The sequence below is a fragment of the Stenella coeruleoalba genome (genome assembly GCF_951394435.1).
Source record: "Stenella coeruleoalba genome assembly, chromosome: 1".
Classification (NCBI taxonomy): Eukaryota; Metazoa; Chordata; class Mammalia; order Artiodactyla; family Delphinidae; genus Stenella; species Stenella coeruleoalba.
In genome coordinates, this window is record NC_137169.1 from 88089203 (window position 1) to 88103737 (window position 14535).

General features: G+C 39.2%; 1 protein-coding gene across 2 annotated transcripts in view; it reads left to right on the forward strand.

Annotated features, from left to right (window-relative positions):
• CDC14A (cell division cycle 14A) overlaps positions 1-14535 on the forward strand; it is a gene marked incomplete at its 3' end in the record, with an annotated part of 164610 nt that overhangs the window by 5565 nt on the left and 144510 nt on the right. For both annotated transcript variants that reach the window (XM_079913594.1, XM_079913593.1), the window contains exon 3: positions 13526-13601. In XM_079913594.1, the coding sequence (XP_079769720.1) occupies positions 13560-13601 (42 nt within the window). In that variant the 5' untranslated portion in view covers positions 13526-13559. The remainder of the gene's footprint in view (positions 1-13525; positions 13602-14535) is intronic.

A 14535-nucleotide genomic window follows, 5' to 3' on the forward strand; every position in this document is an offset into this window, starting at 1 on the left:
TGCAGATGTTTATTTAGCTATGGAGAGACATTAGTGCATTATGATTGAAATGGCAACCTTCTGAGAAGCTGGTGGAGAAAATTTAACAAAGTGGCCTTATGAGGTCAGGCTGTTTATTAGAAATGAAAGTATGAATTTTCTCCTTGATTTTTTTTTTTTTTTTTTTTTTGCGGTACGTGGGCGTCTCACTGTTGTGGCCTCTCCCGTTGCGGAGCACAGGCTCCGGACGCGCAGGTTCAGCGGCCGTGGCTCACGGGCCTAGCTACTCCGCGGCATGTGGGTTCTTCCCGGACCGGGGCACGAACCTGTGTCCCCTGCATCAGCAGGCGGACTCCCAACCACTGCGCCACCGGGGAAGCCCTCTCCTTGATTTTTAAACAGAATTTATCACATTGATATAAAGGCCTGAGCAGTTTTAGTAAAATGTGGTTGATAATAAACATACATTTGTCCTTGGTTTATCATTTCACAGATCAGAATTAACATCAGCGTATAGACTAACACACTTGTGGGAAAAAAGTAGCCCCATAAAAAGGGAGCCTTTCAAAGATTTGTCTGTATGTGATTAAGCTGCAAATAATGTACAACCCTCCAGAAAGGCTAGTTCTTTGGTTTTGGAATTGGGCCGTGTAATCTAAAGAGAGGCTTACTTTTTATAACTTGGCTCAAATTTTTTTTGGCTCAAAAGTTAGCAAAATCAAATATTTTAATTATTATAACCTTTGTGTGCCCCTCTTAATGGTGATGGGTATAGGGTTGGATGTTTATGCATAGAAAGCCAGTTTGCTATAAAGGAGAGTGTAGAGGTCTTGTCCATTTTCATTTCTTCTCTCCTTGTGTTTGCAAAGGAAAGGTATTGAAAATGCAGGAGAGAACCCTTCATGGTCATACTCTGGGGACTGAATATTAAGCAGTTTCTGAAACGATTCAAAGGATTTCACCAAATGTTTTAGCATGGAAGAATGAGCAGCCTCTAATGAGGACTAATTAGCTAACTTGAAGATTTAAATACTTTAAAATGTTCAATTTTCATTTAAACTTTATTAAAGCAGCCTGATATTAATACAACCGGGAATTTTTGGATAAGTAATTTATAGAAGAATGATTTCTTTTATGTAGCCTGTAGCATAGGTGTGAGTTGAAATGTGAGCCTAGGACATCTTTGAGAGAAATACAGAAAAACTTCTCTTGCCCGGAAATACTTGTGGGAATGGATATTTAGGTTAGATAGAGGTAGGAAGAAACACTTTTGGTTTTTCAGTTTTTATTTTAAATTTAATGTGTAACAAGTAGGTTTATTTAACGGACAGCTGAATGCCATCTAAGCACATATATACGTACACAGATATGTGATCTTATAAGAGCCTTAGGGCCATCATTTGGTACCTTAGCTTTCATTATAAATTGCAATGATATAGACAGATATTTATAGTCCTGTGACAGGCGATGTTCTATATCCTTTATACACATTAACTCAATCTTCAGAGCAACCCTAGGAGTTAGGTGCTATTATTATCACCACTTTATAGATAAGGAAACTGAGGCCCAGAGAGGGTTATGTAGAGCTTAAGGTCATTGAGCTAGTAAATTTGCCCTGAAGTCTTGCTCTTATGCTTCCAGCAAGTTCCCAGTTGTCCTGAGCCTGGTTGGGGGGAGGGTGCAGAACAGCTTTGCCCCTCCCTGGCTCACGTGGCCCTTCTAACTTGGGTGGTGATGGCTTTGGCAGTAAATGTGCTGCTGACGTTGTGTGCACAAATTTGTGTGCAGGCTGTATCTGGGAATGTGTGATAGTAATTAAAATGTTTTTCCACAGCTCCACTTTTGTGGGTGTAATTTTGCTTTTTCTCCTTTCAGTGGACTGCCCCGCCTAAAAAGGAGAGAGAAAGTAAATTGAGTTAATTATCATTATATATTAATAGGAGAGATGAGAACAAAAGCCCAGTTTTTATAAGCCTGTGAAAACTTTTTGCAGGCTGTCTGGTGAAATGTTCTTGCTGCTTAACTGGTGTAACATAAGATGTAATGATTTCTGTATAGAATTCTCCTAAAAACTTGGAAAACTCTTTAGCTTTTAAAAGATGGTATAGGTTTCTACTTTCTTCCCCTGTTCTCCTTCCTCCCATCCTAACCTTGCAGAAATAACCCAGTATTGTTCAGGGCCACTTTTTCCACTCTCTGTTTTGAACGCATGAGTTTTAGGCGTGTGCTTGTGTATGTGTACACCTGTGCACATAAACAGGAGTACTATGCTGTGTACGTGATGAGGAAATAGACATATCTGTATACATTCACTGGTCAGTTCTTAATTCTGTGACCCACTGGAGTCAACTGTTACTTTCAGGATATTGATTTATTAAATAGTTGCTGTTTTGACCTCCTAGGCATTCACAGTGGGTAGTCAGTCTCTGCTCTTCATAAGGACAAATTGTTACTCAGTTCTTTCAGTTTGCTTGAGATAAGCCTGGTGAAAATGCAAAATTTAACGGAGGTGCTGAGGACTCGGTTAAAACTGACAGGGCTAGTCTTAAAAGGGCAGCCTGAGAGAGGGATCCGAATAGACTGTACGAGAGTCCAATGAGGAGCTGTCTGCCGTCCAAGTTCTTTGTCAGCCAAGTCACCACAGGGCAGCTTCATTATTGTGTTTGAAGTAGATCCCTAAGACATCAGATGTCCTCATTTGTAAGTTCATAAACACATTCCAAAGCTGAAATTAAATGACCTTTATTTAGCCACAGCTTAATACACCTTCGTGCTTAAAAAACAAAGAAAAAGAAAAAAAGACTCGACACATTTTTATGGGAAGTGAAAAAAGCAAAATTTAAAAGAAAGTTGTAAGCGGTTGGAAATAGAGAAAACTTAACATTTAGATGGGATAGATTTTGGTGCAGAGCACTGTGCTAATGCTTTGGGGATACACAGATACATAAAGAAGGAAGTGGAAACAATACATTGCAAGGCAATATATGACAAAAGCTGTAAATGTACATATTAGAAATCTAAGAAAGGAAGAGATATAAAGGCTATGATATTTGAACTAGCTTTTGAAGGGTGTGTAAGAGCAAAAGTAAATTTTATGATCTCCGTGAGGACAAGTACTGCCTATTTTTGCTCACCACTGTATCCCTATACCCAGCACAGTGCCTGGCATAGAGATGGTGTACAAGAAATTTTAGCTGAATGAATGAGTGAGTGAAGAAGGAGGAAAGAAAGAAAAATTTCAGTGTTGGGGAATAGCAACATTCTGTCAGGTGAGGCAAAATACTTGCAGTGCAGAGAGGTCACAGGGGAGGCTGGAAACATGGTTGGGGACTGGCCTATGGAAAGCTGTTTGGATCTCACTTCTGCTGGTTTATGAATGACAGGGAGACGGAGCAGAGCTCTGCTTAGGACAGATACTCCCATGGCTGGGAGGTGGGGTGTCTGTTATCTGTGGCCAGGCTGGTTTATGGTTGTAGCAATGGGAACAGAAAGGCCCGGTGGGGGAGAGGCTAGAGAGGATGGAGTGACTGTATTTGGGACTGACCAGATGAGGGGGTGGGGGAATTGAAGGTTAAGTTCAAGGTTTCTGACTTGAGTGATTGGGAGAAAGGGACACCTTAAAGTAGGCCATGTCTGTAAATCAGATGGAAGAGCTGCCTTTTTTGTTGCCTTGTTTTATTTTGGGGATGGCGAAGAGAAGTAAAAAAGGGGGGTCTATAATGAAAGTGGTCTATAAAGGGGGTCTATAATGAAAGTGGACGAGGAGTCTTTGTGTTTTGTGATCTTTCAGCAGAAAATAGACAATGTCTGCTCTGGATATTTAGATATTTACTTGTTTAAAATCTGGGGAGGTGGGTGGGACAGCTGATCTCAAGTTCCTTTCTGGCTCACTGATTTGAGTTGGGCTTAAGTGTGGAATTCATTGTTTCTTTAAAAAATTTTTTTACATTTAAAAAGTTGGTTTTGGGCTTCCCTGGTGGCGCAGTGGTTGAGAGTCCGCCTGCCGATGCAGGGGACACGGGTTCGTGCCCCGGTCCGGGAAGATCCCACATGCCGCGGAGCGGCTAGGCCTGTGAGCCATGGCTGCTGGGCCTGCGCGTCCGGAGCCTGTGCCCCACAAAGGGAGAGGCCACAACAGTGAGAGGCCCGCATACCACAAAGAAAAAAAAAAAAAAAGTTGGTTTTGTTAATCACCTAAATATTTCCAGGACCACCAAACAATCAGATGTTGAATGAGAACCATCAAATATATTGCTGTATTTATTAAAGGATGTAACAGTCCTGGTCCTCGACAACTTGGAAACATCTGATAAAGGATCACGATTACTTGTGATTGATAGAGAATTCCTTTATGGAAAATAGTTTGTGTGAACTAGAGTTTTTGAATAAAATGTTTCATTTATTAATTTATTAGTTTAATATTTTGGTCTTAAAGACGGTCACGTCCTATTGACAAATTAAAGAATTTGCTTGTTTGGACTTCTTCTTTTCTTATAAAATTTAATTTTCTTTTGAGAACTGGAAAAGATGGTTTATTTCAGATTTGCTCTCCTTGATGGATATACTCTTGTAATGCATTTATCTTGTCTGAGAATGTGGCATTTCACTGGGGCAGCTTCTACAGAGAGTTAGAAAATCACATCTTAAAATATCAAAGCAGTTTTGTAATTTATGGAAACCTTCCTAAAATGAATGTACATTTTTGCCTTGTTAAAGAATTTACTGATTATGATTTGCTTTTTTTTCTGTAATACTCAGACTCTATTATTATGAATACATTGGTTGTATAGTTTCACTGTAATTCAGGGATAGTTTTAGGAGCTCCTAAGGAATAAAGGGATCTCTGCTTATGTAGCAGATGGTGCCTGCTTGCTAAATGTCTTTTGTCTTTTAGTGGTTTTAATTTATTCAGTCAGTTTTTGATGATGACTACCATGAGTACTTTCTAGGTGTTGCATACTGTTGGGTTAGCTTTTGACATTATTATCAATGTACCAGCTGCCAATAGCTGCCTTCTGCCTATGATCTGTCTGATGAGTCTAATATACTATGGGCATAGGAACTAGATATCACATTTTATACAAAATAAGGCTAAATAGACTCCAAGCGAGTCTGAGAGTGTTTTATAGACATCGCTAAAGGGCATGGGTTTGTGACAGGCTTTAGAAAAAGCAATGTGACTTTGTTTTTTGGCTTACTTGTGATTCTCACTTATATTCCAGATTGAGATTTCTGAGTTGGGGATCCTTGTATAACTGATTTCTTATTCTATACATTTATCGTCCTTTTAAGAGAGTGTGGAATATATGCAGCATTTACATTAGTCCTGGTAGTCAAATTATTGATTGTCTGCAGCTGAATTAATCTGAAATGCTAAAAACATTTTATTTTTTTCTAAGTGTGTGATAAAGAAAAGGGTTAAAAGGTCTTTTCTAGGGAGCTGTGAATAGTGGGCTTGAAAATAGCGTCTTTCATGTTCTGCCAGATGCTTTAACTAGTGTCAAATGTGTTTTATTTTATATGGCCTATAGCAGATTGCCTACAGCTCTAGAAAACCCAAAAGTAAAGGTTTAGAATGATTTTAACTTGGCAAAACTCTCAGATAGAATTGAAGGGGCTGCTAAGCAAAAAAGGAGTTGGGATGGTGCTTAGTTGGGGTGAGTCTTTTTAGATTGGGGGTTACTTCTGGAGGAGGTCACATTGGGAGCAAGCCAGTAATAAAGATGCAGGCCGGGTCGGGGGGAGACTGTGGAGATGGGTGCTCCCAACCTTTCCCTGCTCTAGAGAGGTGGATGACCTCGCCATTCTCCATCCCCCTCACTGCCCTTTCCTTTTTAGGTTATTTTTGTCAATTTTGTCTACTTAGTTCAATTTTGTACCCAAAGCTAGTAAAATGTGATGTCGGATATCTTTCCCCAGATTTGACCTGGTGTATAGTTTAGGATTAAATGGAAGAAGGCGGTATTTTTGCAGATGAACCAACCACGTCAATCTTTCATTCATTTACTCAGTCATCTCTGTGCCAGGTCCTAGGGAGACATTAATGAGCAAATTTTAACCCAACCCTGTTCTCATCGAGTTTATAGTCCAGTGAGGCTTTGGGAGGCCATTAATCAAATATTGAGACATAGGACTGTTTTGTAAGTTCTCTGAAGGAAAGACCTGTGGTTTTGGAAGCACATAACAACGAAAAGTGGCCTGCAGGGTGAAGGGGTGCGTGTGCGTGGGCGCGTGCGTGTGTGTATGTGTGTGAAGTGGGGTGACAACGGAGGTGGAGGTAGAGGTGGGGGAGGGATCAGAGAAGAATTCACTGAGGAAGTGTGACTGGAGCTGAGACCTAGAGGATAAGTGGGTGTTAATTAGGCCAGGGAGAGTAAAGTGCCAAGGGCCTGAGGCAAGAATTAAAAGAAACAGCTTGGTTGGAGCTTGCTAGTACTAAAATGGGGGAAATGGTGCAAAATGAGGCCCCAAAGAGAGATAGGTAGGGGCTGCATCACCCTGGGCCTCACAGACAAGTTTGAGGGTTTTGGTTTTATTTCCAAGAGCTTAGAGAGGTAATGTGATCATTGCTGGGTTTTAGAGTAATTATTTTCCTTTTCAGGACCTCACTTGCTTTATGACATGTGAGGAAGGTTAGTCTTTTGTGTAAAGGGGATCAGTCCCCATTCTGTTTTTTACCAAAGTCACATGCATACTGTCTGCATGGCCCTCTTGCCTTCAATACCTGCCATTAAACAAAGGGGTTAATTTCCACTGCTTGAGAGTGTTTCTGTGGGAGTGAATTTTAATCTTGCCAGTGCATTCCTGAAAAAGTCTTCTTTTGTTTACCTTAGTTTGAGAGTCAGTGGGGTTTTTAATTAATTGACCTGCTCCAAAGAGGGAAGTTACAGCATTACAGACCCTGGTGCTGAAGGTTCCTTGATATCATTTAGTCTGTCTTTTGGCTTTAAGGCAAAGCAGCAACCCATTTTACAGAAGCAGCAGCTGAAGGCTTAGGTGGCCCTGCTACTTGCCCCAGGTTAATAAGGTGGTGAGTGGAGAAGGGTTCCTCATATTCCCAGTTGTGTATCTGGACTTTCCTAAAAACCTAGATAATGTACCAAAGGACAGGCGTGAGAGTTGATATTGGGATCCTCTCCTTCCTTTGTGATCTCAACAAATTTACTTACCTACGTAAGGTAAGGTATTTACTTACCTTACGTAGGTAAGTAAATAGTACTGATGTGAAGGTTCCTACCTTATTAAGCCGCTCTCTGGACTGTGGCTTTGTTTTCCGGCTATGTAGAAAGCATAGTGAATATAAGGAAGAAAGCTGTGAGGATCTTTCTGTTCTCTGAGGAGACACTGAGGAAAATGCCTTCTGTACCTAGACCCAACACACTGAGAGGGCAGAGTGCATCAGACAGGGCGAGCAGCCCTTGAGAAACATTTGAACTGTTGAATGGTTTGTTTAGTATGGATAACTAGAGTCATAGACAATCTAGACCATTTTATTTATATATATATATATATACACACACAACACACACTACAATATATATAATATATATACAATATTATATATTATATATAATAATATACTATAGTATATTATTATATATAATATATATAATATGTGTAATATACACACTATAATATATAATATATATAATAGTCATATATAATGGCTAGGAATGTGATATGGTAGGGTAATATAATATAATAGCTGGAAAGAACTTTGGAAGCCATCTAATTCAGCATTTTTATTGATAGATGAGGATGTGGAGTCCCAGAGAGGCTAAGGCATCAGCCCAGGGACTTTGAGGGATCAAGTTGAGACACGAACCCCTTGCTTCCCAATGGTCTTTAGTTTTCCATCAGTCTCTAGGTGACTGATGTGGAGCGGGAAGCTTCTTAGATGTCTAGCCTCTCTTCCCTAGGAGGTAGGCATCAATGTGACTGTGGTTTGTTATACTTGAGCAAAAACTCAGACTTGTACTTTGATCTTAGATTAATGTTTGCTGAGCATTTGAGACCTTTTTGAAATGTGATCATTGTGAGTTTCAGCCATGTACAGGATCTTTATCATTAGACTGGAGGGGTGCTGATAATATTTTAGTGATAGGGAAAATATTAGGTGAAGTGTATAGCCCAGAGATCAGTGCTGATTAATTTCACCAAAATTTTGCACATATGTACATACATACACACATACACACACATCTCACTGTGCTTTGGAGGATACTGCTATCTTAGCATTTATCAATGGTAATTATGTTTACTTGTCTATCTTTGGGTGGTGAGCTCCTTATGGGTAGGGACTGGTAGTCAGCAGGTTTTCAGTAATATTTGAGTGAGTGAGTGAATGAATGAATAGACGAAACATGTCAGCAGTGCTGGTAAAGAGTTTGAAGAGTTGGCATGCGTTATAATGATCTTACAGAATTTTTTCATATTTTTTTGTATTGTCAGCACTCTTTGATTATTATGTTAACTTGTAGTGCCTTGCTCAGAGTAGGTGGTCATAAATTTTGTTCAGTGAGTATTGCTTGGAATATAGTTTATCTTTTTGCTGAGGAGTTGACAGTTTTCAGAGGAAACTTCTGATATGTAGAATAAGGTACAACTGTGCTTTAAATAATGATTCCTCTAGGAATGGACCCACTTAAATTAGAGTTTGTTAGAAAAACCAAACACAAAAGAATGATAGATCATAAACTTCATAAATCTCGTGAGAAGAGCTAGACATGTAGGGTATAACAGAAAGGCTTCTAGGCCCAAGTTCTATTTCCCTTAAATTCTGTGGGTAGTGGGTGACCCTGGTAAACATTTGCTCTGGTCCCATTTCTTCATTCTCCCCAGAAGATAACCCTATCTTTCCTTCCCTCCCCACTTGCAGGACTCCAATTCTTTTCATTTCTTTCCTATCAAAACAGGGAAGAATTTGATTTTAGCTATTTACACTTACTGAATAAAAAAGACAGATTGACTGTTTTTCACTTAATTCATGAGTTTCATTCTAGGTATTGACCCATAATTTACCAACCTTACAAGGGGAAATTTATATATACATAAGGGATACTTATTCATTTGTTCATTCGTGCATTCATTTAGAGGGGAAGCTCAGGGTACTCTGCAATAATAAAATAATATATCCATGGTTTTCCTTGTCCAAATGAGACGAGTTTCCCCCCGACCCTAGAAAAAGCGGGGGCCCTTGCTTGACTGTGGCTCTGGAGGCCTCTTCCTGGGAATTGCCACAATGGAGAAGACACTATCATGTATCATTAACCTCAGGTTTAGGAGCCCACTCAGCCCTCGGGTTTCTTTATTGTGTCTCTACACGGCTTATCTCTGCCATTTCTCCTCTCCATTTTCACTGTCCCCAGGTTGATGACTTTCCAGTTCTCCTCTTCTGCCCTGAGCCCAATTCTTTTATTCTCCTACCTTGGTTCCAAGTTGCTCAAGTACATATTTTATACCTTTTAGCATATTTGAGTTATTTCAATTGTTATCAGTTGATTTTTGTATTTTAACATTTCCCTCTAGCTAATGGTCTGGCCTGTAAATGTGTTTCCATTTTCCCCACCTCTGGTGAGGAAGTTTCTTACAAAGAGGCATGTTGTTGGAAGGTGTCTTCTCTGTTCATGGCATTTTATTATATCTAAGTCAGTGATAACCTAGCATGGTGTGAGCAGCTGTGACCATTTTTTCTTCAATGCTCTTGACATTTTCAGAAATGTATTTAGCTTGTTAGAAAATTATATGTATATAAAACTATATTATAAATACATATATATTTTTAGAACTGTAAGCACTGTAAGGAAAGGATATATAAAATGACCTTAAGATAGAGTTTGTTGGCTTTATATTTGTCTGTGACAATTCTGACTTTTGAAGACATGTTCTAAATTGCTCTTGGCTGTGCAAAATTTTTGACTGAATTTCTTAGTGTGACTTGAAAGCCATCCCTCCTTTTGTAGGATATAAACGCTGGCTCATTGAGCTTCAAGGTATTGTGAGGTTAGAAACCTTCTAGGTTAAGATTGCTTGTTTTTCTTCTACCCTTAGCCTGGGGCTGTGGTCAAGATAGAGGTATACATCTTTCATTGTAGCTATCTGATGCTCTGAGCTAACTGTCTCTTTGAGGGACTGTGAAGGGTAGTGGGGACTAGGTCCTCTTCTATTTTTCCACCCTCTCCTGTCCTAGGTCCCAAACTGGCTTTCTGGAACTATGACCCCCTTGAACAGGAAGGGACAAGAATTACCAGAGCCTAATCTCACTGTTGGGAAAAAATGTGGGCCCCTGAAAGGAAAGGACATTGTCCTTAAACATTTCATCTATACCTCACTCATGGTGCTTCATTATTTCTCTAGTTATTTTAAATAAGTTATTTATTTATATTTCTCTAGTTGTTTGTTATTTTTTGTTTCTTTCTTTTTTTTAAAATCTTGATCAGTGTTGTCTATCAGCACATAACATTTTCTGCAGTGATGGAAATGTTATATATCTGTATTGTACATCTTGGTAGCCATTAGCCGCATGTGGCTTTTGAACTCTTGAAATGGGCTAATATGATGGGAGAACTAAATTTTTAATTTATTTAACTTCAATTAATTTAAATTTACATAGCCACGTGTGGCTAGTGGCTGCCATATTGGAGAGTGCAGATCAACTTAAGGACGAGGTTTGTATTTGATTTACTTTTTCCTGTGCTGTTGGAGTATACCAATTTATTTTCATGTTGTTTGGTGAAATAGGTGTGTTCATTAACCATGTTGCTTCCAAAAGTACGTGTGGCTAAGCTGGCTCTATTGTTACGAATAGCTTTGAGTCTGGAATTGAAGTCGGCTTATAATGGTTAGTATGAAACTGGAATTAGATGACCTGCATTCTATATGCTTTCCTAAAATTTGTTCACAGTGAGTTAAGAAAGCTGAAATAATCTTAACTAAAAATTCCAGATTTACCTTAAAGTCCTATGTCTCAATATTCATGTTCAGGGCTTCCCTGGTGGCGCAGTGGTTGAGAGTCCACCTGCCGATGCAGGGGACACGGGTTCGGGCCCTGATCTGGGAAGATCCCACATGCCACGGAGCGGCTGGGCCCGTGAGCCATGGCCACTGAGCCTGCGCGTCCAGAGCCTGTGCTCCGCAACGGGAGAGGCCACAACAGTGAGAGGCCCGTGTACCGCAAAAAAAAAAAAAAAAAAAAAAATTCATGTTCAAGTAGCAAAATAAGATATATTAGTTGAGTTTTGCTTACAATAACCCAAAGATAAGGAAATCTCTGTGATAGAAACAAGGCTGCCTTAATCAGTGCTGGTACATACTTATTTGTACAGTCTTTTCATTTTGGTTCTTTTGAGTGGATTCTTGTCGACAGGGCTTGAACTGGTCGGTAATTGTTGTAGGCATAGTTCATTTTGGATTCATGGGTATTTTTTTATACTTAGAGCACAGCATCACACTGGGGACTAGACATAGAAGAACTTTTAATTTCAAATTCTTGCAGGTTTCCTTTTTTGGCAAGTCTACTCTTACTCTCATGAAACCTGTGTGCAGGAACGGCTAATTTTCATGTTACCTTGAATATAAGGGCCAAAATATTGTCTACTTGTTTAAGATGGATAAAATATACAAGTATAGTATTCTTTTTTTTTTTTTTGCGGTATGCGGGCCTCTCACTGTTGTGGCGTCTCCCGTTGCGGAGCACAGGCTCCGGATGCGCAGGCTCAGAGGCCATGGCTCACGGGCCCAGCTGCTCCGCGGCATGTGGGATCCTCCCGGACCGGGGCACGAACCCTGTCCCCTGCATCGGCAGGCGTACTCTCAACCACTGTGTCACCAGGGAAGCCCAAGTATAGTATTCTTAAGTAAGGCAAGAGGCTTTTGGCAGATTTGTAATGACATATCTATGGTAGTGTAATTTGGGTAGCAGAAAAAATTAAATCCTAATTTTTATTTAAAAAATTAAATGTCTTTTGGGGATGCTTTTTTTGGAAACGTGTTGATATTTAGTAAATTTATAGTCTAGGCTAAATTGAATTTGGGCATTAATGAGCAAAATAGTCATAATGAAGACTTATTTGTTGAAGTTTATTATGAGCAGGACATTCTCAAGATGTCCAGTCCCTGAGTGGGAAGCTTACACTGTAGTTGGCCAGGTAGGATCTTCACTTAAAAGGATAATTCATAGTATGTGATGGTATGTGTCGTGGGCCAAAACAGTGGCTCATATGGTAAGTTTTGGGAACTTTGAGAGAAGGGTGGTTAGTTTTCTCTTAGGGTGAGTGCAGGAGGTAGGACTTGAACTGGATTTTGAGGAAACTAGAGGGTAGTAGAAAGAGAAAAGGAGAGCATTCCAGGCAAGGAGACCAATCTGAGCAGCGGCTTGGATTAAGAATATGCATGGAGTATTCGAGAATGAGGAATGGACATATTTGTTGGAATGAAGATTCCATATGGAAACTATTAGGAGAGATCAGCCTGGAAGCTAGGGCTGTGATGGTTAGGGCTTTGATTTCTGAGCCAAGGAATTATTCTGAAGGGAGTAAAGAGCCATTAAACATTTTTGAACAGTGAGAGGATATGTGAGAAGTGAGATTTTATAAAGATTAATTTCTAGTGTGGAATATAGGTTGACTGGGCAGGAGAGAGAGAATTAAAACACTAAAGATGTGAGATGAAGAAAGATCTGGACTTTTGTTGCTAAAGTAGGAATAGAAAAGGAAGGGATGACTTAGAGTAGTAGCTTATTTGATATATAATAACTAAATTAATATTTATTTGAACTAAATTAATAGGAAGCTTCATGTCTGAGCAACTGGGAGAAACAAAATGTTTTCAGCCTGGAGGGCTGATTTGAAGGAAAGATGGGTTGAGTTCCAGGTGATGGAAGGACCCATAGATGGGAAGTCCAGCAGGTAGCTGAAGATGGGAAAAACTGATGTTGGGTCTTGGGTTAGGAGCCATCTGTTTTCCATAGTGTTATCGTTTAATTCATGACAGCAAATGATCTGCAGACTGATGCGTGTATCCTGGAGATGTAAAGGGGTGGAGAGAAGGAGACGAGCCAGGGTGTTATATAATACAGAAAGTCCAAGGAGAATGAAACTGAAAATAAGACCACTGGATTTAAGATACTTGAAAATTGAGAGCAAAGTTTGAGTGGAATAGTTGGAATTAGAACTTAGTGTACATGTGCTTTATGACTAAGTAGGTGATAAATAAAACCAGGAAGTGTAGGCCACATATATGTTTTGTTCATATTGGTTCTTTCAGTGCTTGCTTTTTAATTCTTTTACTTAATGTCCTGGCAGGGAGATAAAAGGAGGTGGAACTCAAAACTGTCCAAATAGTTCCCTGTTATGAGACTGGTTATAGTAACTGGAGGGCATTGGCAGGGTGAAATCACTAGTTATTTGGATTATTATGATTCAGTCGTATACTAACCTTTATTCCCAAAGATAATTGAAACCTGATTGTAACTTTAATGAAAATAAAAATGAGCATTGATGTTACTGAAAATATCTTTACTAAATACTACTTAAAAAAAAAATCTCAGTTTCTATGCAGATTTTGGACCTCTGAACTTGGCAATGGTGTACAGATACTGCTGTAAACTAAACAAGAAACTAAAAGTGAGTATTGTGGTGATGTTTATATTTTGGTATTAAAAATTTGAACTGTGAAATCTAACCAGTGGGGTTGCTGTGCATATACCATTTAGTTAGGTAATCTTGATCTTTGGAAATTTAAGTGAGTAGTTCACCTAGAAGTTGAAATTGATCTACCTGATTACCCCACAAAGGACATGTTAACCTCTTTCATTTTTCAGGATCAATGGAAACATGAGCTGAATGAAGTCATTGAAATAGTGATCTAAGAAAGAAAACTCAAATCCTTTCAGGTTGTTGTTAATGAGTTTATCAAATTCCCTCCTAGGATGATTTTTCTGAAACCTTCAGGTCCACTTCTGGACACTGTTACCAGGCGATGAAGGGGGCTGGCTCATCATTGCACGGCAGGAGCTCTGGAGCATAAGCTTTTTCTATCTGATCAAGATTGAAATTTTTGTGTATTTCTTGAATGTCACCTCTGTAGAGTTAACAGCCAAGTGAGATTGATCAACTAGCAGCAATAGAGCATGGATTTTACCTGTTATGACAAATTTTGGGTCATACATTCACTATTCATCTCTATTTTTTAAATTTTACATGTGGCTTTTTTTCCCTCTTAAATTCTAAGCATATATGAGGAAGAGTGACATCTGTATTCCTAGTTTTGGTAAACTTACTTCATCACACAGAAAGAAATATTTATCTTTTTCTCTCAATTTTCTAAATGGGGATCTTAAATGTTTCAGTTTGCAAGGTGAAATCTACACAGCATGCTCTTGAGGATAACCACTAAATTATAATGCTTGGATAGTTTAATCTTTCTGCTGGGTAAAATGTTTCTGGCATGACATAGTGCAGTGCCTTGTATATATTACCTGCTTAATGATAATCTTTTGATTTGATTGATTTTTATTGTACTTAGGTATAAAAGACAGTCTATCATGGAGAATTTCCT